The sequence below is a fragment of the Pteropus vampyrus genome, unplaced genomic scaffold (genome assembly GCF_000151845.1).
Source record: "Pteropus vampyrus isolate Shadow unplaced genomic scaffold, Pvam_2.0 Scaffold280, whole genome shotgun sequence".
In the NCBI taxonomy this organism is placed as follows: Eukaryota; Metazoa; Chordata; class Mammalia; order Chiroptera; family Pteropodidae; genus Pteropus; species Pteropus vampyrus.
In genome coordinates, this window is record NW_011889061.1 from 804,843 (window position 1) to 810,241 (window position 5,399).

The 5,399-nt window shown below is 54.6% G+C and overlaps 1 protein-coding gene across 1 annotated transcript in view; it reads right to left on the reverse strand.

Annotated features, from left to right (window-relative positions):
* The window catches only part of ATP6V0D2 (ATPase H+ transporting V0 subunit d2), a 27,421-nt gene that overhangs the window by 20,200 nt on the left and 1,822 nt on the right, over nucleotides 1-5,399 (reverse strand). The window contains exon 2 of the mRNA XM_011375931.2: nucleotides 992-1,163. Coding sequence (XP_011374233.1) covers nucleotides 992-1,163 — 172 coding nt within the window. The remainder of the gene's footprint in view (nucleotides 1-991; nucleotides 1,164-5,399) is intronic.

Sequence of the window (5,399 nt, forward strand, 5' to 3'; positions counted from 1 at the left end):
GACCTCTCTGCCGGAGGCGCCCCAGGCGGCCCGGAGGCGAGATGGGAACTCGCGTCTGACAGGTCCTGAGCCCAAGCGCTCTCCCCGCGACCTCTAAGCAGACCTGGCCTCCCTTTTGCTTCGTAGGTCTTGGGTTTCTGCTTAAGATTTTTATTTTTAAGGAAGGGTCTTGCCGATATCTACACACACACACACACGCACACACACACACACACATGAAAATACTCTGATGGGATAAAGCCCGACTTCCCTAATCTGCCACTGGGGACTTTCCCCAATCTGGCTGGAACTTACCTCTCTAACTTCCCTTCCCCTTGCCCCCGCTTCCCGTTCGGAACCCCGACTCCAGCTGGAACTGACCGTTACTCATCGGACACATGGCCCGCTTCCTACCCACAGGCTTCAGCCCAGAGGCCCAGCCATCTCTGGCCACCGACTCTGCCCGCTCCGGGCATGGCAGTGACGTCAGCCCTTCTGGGAGGCTTTCCAGAACCCTCTCAAAGGAAGTGCTTGGGCTTTGGACTGAGTCAGACCCAAGTTCATATCTTGTATTTGTCCCTGACTCGCTGTTATAACCGTGGATTCTTAGCAGATGTTGGCACCTGTGTCTTGTCTATCAGTAAAGTCCTGACCTGCAGCCCGGCAGGGGGCCTGAGGGCACGAACAGGGAGCCGGGCGCTGCGCACACGCCCCGGGCACACCTGCGACCACATCCTGCCCCGCGCGCTGGGCCTGGTCGCCTCACTGCTTCTTCTTCACCTGCTTATTTACAGACACCGCACAGAAATCACTGCGTGGCCACTGGGGAAAACGATTGGAGCCGGATCCCTCGTCTCCTTCCTGACACCAAAACACGTTCCCGACAAACCAAAGTTCTAAATGTGAAAACGGGGCAACGGCGGCAGCAGATGAGTGGGGGGCGACACCTCGCCTCGGACTGCAGGGCCGTGGGCGACCGCATGGGCCTCACGCGCTGCCGGGCGCCACTCACGTGGTGTAGGTGAGGAACGTGCTCAGGGGCTCCAGGGAGTGATTCCGGAAATACTCGAATTCCCTGCACAGCTTCTTCCTCATCTCCGTGTCGATTTTGGAAACAGTGAGAGGATTCGTTTGATTAGCCAAGAAGTTGCCGTAATCAGTGGTCTGGAGATGAATCTTCAGATCTGAAATGAAACGGAACCGCCAGTCGGGTGAAACCTGGAACGTGCACGAATAACCTTTGCAGCATCACAGGATTTATGCCACCTTTCTGGTAAAGGCACGTTTAACTAGCATTCCTTGCTAAACCTTAACGTAAGGACTGCGTGTGGTTGAGACTTGAGCGTTATCTCTCAAGCAATAAAGAATTCAATGTTAGTGCAGATGTCCCAGCCCAACATAAAGCCTTTCGATCACCTAAGAAATCTGGAATAGGTTAGCACAGCCGAAGGACCGTTAACCACCCCTAGGGCAGAGACGGCAGCGGGTTTTACCGGAGCCAGGGTAGCGATTGGAAATGCTCGCTCGGGAACCGTTGAGAAGGATCCACCCCAGTGTGGCAGGAAGCGACATTTATTAGTAATGCTGACTGTGGAGCGGGAGGCGGGGCGGGCGGCCCTCAGTCCCCCTATCACAGGCGAGGGCCTTGAGTCTCCGGGGCCGAGTGGTGGTGGAGCTCCTGCTGGGACATGGGTCTCCCTGCTCTTAAAATCCAGGGTCCCTTCCACGTGACCACGTCAGCATTCTTTAAGCGACAGTGTATTTGGTTGCCAGGTAATCGAACCGAATTCTGACTTCGTTTGTCGTTGCTGCCCCCTGAGCAGACCATGGCTGTCCAGCCGTGTCCTTTGGTCAACCGCGACCCCATCCTTCCCTCCAGTTCCCCTGCCCCTTTCCAGATTCGCTCTTCACAGTGTATCCTTCAGCATTAAAGTCACAGTAACCGGCGGCTGAGGGCTTCTGACCTACCAGGCACTGTACCGAGCATGTGTTATCGCATGTAACGCTTATGGCATATAATCCTGAGCTGGGAATGAGTGTCATCCCTGTTGACAGACAAGAACAGTGATGCTCAGCGTTGTCAAAATCACACTGATAAACGGATTCAAAGTCAGGTTTATCTGACCCCAAAGCCACTTAAAATCTTATTTCGTTGCCAATCACGTAAACCAGGCCATCAGTTCCGTAAAGCCTAATTCTGTCGGGAAGAACTATTCGATCTCGCTCATCTGAACCTCAAAGTTCATTGATAATAGTTCCGGCACTGCACCTGTCACACGATGTTATAAAGCCTTAAGTATGTTAACTCCGAAGAGGCAGCCACACCAGCTTACTTATAGCTTTTCTCTGTATCTCGTTGTGACAACTGAATGCTTACGTGTTATTATTAAGCATTGGGATATTGAGAATGTCTTTGGCGCCATCTAGCACACAGCTGGAGCCAACGTAGCAGCCTGGAGCTTGTGGAGTTTTCATTCAAACATTTATTAAGCACCTACTGTGTGCTGTCACCACAGGAGACCTGAATGCTTCAGGACCAGATGTACTCGTCACCACAAACAGGTTGACCAGGAGCCAGGTTCAGTGATAAGGATCAGGACCTCCACATACAGGACAGAGAGACTGCGGACGAGGCCGGGGAAAGTTACCGAAGCACGGAGGACACTGAGCCTGAGATGAGCCTCGAGGGGCCGTGTGGGAGGAGGCCGCACGGGTGCGGCGTGCGCCAGGGCTCACGGCAGCTCCGCGTCCTGAAGCATTAGGGGGAGAGGAAGGGGGGCGGGAAATGGAGCCAGGGCAGCAAGCGGGGGTGTCCCAGGGCAGGGGCGGAGGGACATCTTGGAGGACGACAGGGAGCCGCTGTGGGCCGTGGGCCGGAGGCTCTGGGGGCTGGGGCGAGGCGGATTCGAAGGAGGCCCTCGGGGTTCTTGGGTGTCGAGACCCAGCACAGGCCCCGCCCCCCGGCCGGGCAGAGAGGGGGGGGAGCCGTCTGCCCCGCCCACCCCAGGGTTCACTTGCTCCATTGCCTTTTTAACTTCATTCTGAAAAATCACACCTTTTTCTTTTGTGCCATGTCTTGTTCGCCTTTTCATTTTGGCAGTTCAGACGTTTATACCATTTGACAGTTTGCGTTCTGAGCGCTGGGGAATATTTGCCCACAGTAGGGTCACCAATGGTATTTCTTTCACAGCCATGACGTTTTGCTCGTGTGACATATGTTTCTTTTCAGCAAAATAACTACCAAACCTTTCAGCCGCTGGAGGGACTCTGAGATTAAATGTCGCCAGTGACGCAGGCGAGTGTGAGGAGTGGGACCTCCGTGTCCCCAAACCGCAATGAGCAAGAGACTCTTGCGTTCACATCCGAAGGGCGGCTGACTGCCAGGAACGGTTCGCTGGCTCTCGAAATGGGTTCAGTCGCCCCCCGACCCGCTTCCCCACGCGGGGACGTGAGGGGCGAGAACTCGCGGTCCAACGAGTGGGGACCAGCGGCTTCCCCGCTCAGCGATGGACGGCTTTCTGCAGCTCAACCCGGGCGACCTCGGGCACGGAGCCTCCCCGGCTCCGAGGCGGCCCCGGGCCACCCGCACCGCACGCTCTGCTCTGGGAAACGACGCTGCTTTTCGCCCGGAGAGGTCGTGCGGCAAGTGGCGATGTATTTTTCTTTTCCATTCGAATGAGGAAATGGCATGTCTTCCAGACTGTGAGATCAGACCCACTAAATCAGCTTAACGGGTCTCAAACGGCAACGGAATCGGAGGCCGAGGGCGGCTCCGGGAGCGCGCGGGGCAGGACCCGCGGGGCGTGCGAGACAGGACGAGGAACTGGGACCTCGTGGTGACCTCCTCTATGAGTTTGCTGGGCAGATCCACTTTAGAAAATGACGCGTTTTTGGTTTGTTTTTGCTCCTTTCTGGCAGCTTCTGTTTGGGGCTCTCTATAAAAGGGAACGTTCACCCCTCGGATACTTGTGCCAAGAAGCACCTTCGGCTCCCCCCAGCTCCGCCGGCGCCGGGTCCGAAGTTCCCTGGCCTCGCTGAGCTCCGTCGTCTCGGCACGAGACGCGTACAGCACCTGTGCCGTGGGTCACTGTGGGTCACTGTGGGTCACTCCGCATGAGACGCGTACAGCACCTGTGCCGTGGGTCCCTGTGGGACGCGCAAGGCGCGGGGAAGCCACTACGTGGTGCTGCGCCCTTTTCTGCTCGCTCACGCCCTTTGCTTCTAAAATAATTGGGTTCGGCGTGCTAAGGACTTTGGATTTTAGTCTCTACACCAGAATTTTCTCAAGCAACGTGCTGGAACCACCCACCGCGTCTTACGATGACCCCGATTTTAATGAATATATCGATATCTATAAAACCATACTTCTTCCTCCGTTTCTGCTGATTTACCGCCGTTCTCGTAGTGATGAAGTGTCAAGTCCTGTTTGGTGCTTTTTCGCTCCGCATGGCCTGCGTTTTCCTAGATGTCCCCCTGACGTCCACCCCTCACACCCCTGGTTCAGAGCGAGCAGCTGACGCCTGGGTTACTGGCCATCCGAAGGCTCATTTCTCCTCATACGTTCCCTGCCCCAAGTTCAATCTTTCCTAGAAATCATTTTGACCTTGTAATGATCCCATAAGCAGCTTGGAGCCACGGAAAGTTTCGGGCCGATTAAAAACGACTCAAGATATTTGTAGAATGTCTTACGACGGGAGGAAAGGTTTTGATACGCATCAACTCTTAACCTTCACAGCCATCCCCATTTCGCAGGCGGAGAAACAGAGCCTCGGAGAAATAAGTCGTTCCTGTTTTCCCGTGCGCATTGTTTGAAGGTCAGACACGTCATGTGTCCTCACTCAGTATCTCAAAGCTCCACACTCGGACCTTCGCGATCCTTCAACATTTTCCCCGCCTACATTCCAGCCTTATCTCCAGGTATTCCAGCTCTGCAGCCAAACTGGGGCGCTCCCCACCCATCCGCTTTTATTTTTCTTATCGGTAACTTTTCCTAAGCTGTTTACCCTGTGGGCCTAGAACGCCTTGTCAGCTGGCCTCTCCTCCCCCCACCCCTTCCCCTCAGCATTTTCCCAACATGCTCTCCACATTCGGTTCACCTTCAAATCTGTCTTCTATCTGTAGGTTTAAACTGTTTTTGCATTTTAACCGTTTTTACTTACTTATGATAGCCTCTCCACTAGATGCTGTTTAGAGGGCGAATAATGCCTGTTTATCATGTTCTCCACATTCCCTAATACAATTTCCATCACCTGGATGAGCTTCGAGTATTAACAGATTCAGCCTGCGATTAAAACCCGTGGTCACAGGGCCCTTCACTGGGGAGTTCAGGGCACCTCGCCAGAGCAGCGGCTCCTCCTTCTCGAGCACCAAGACGGATATTTCCAAAACAAACTGCTGTTCTCGGAAGGAGAAGAGGGTCA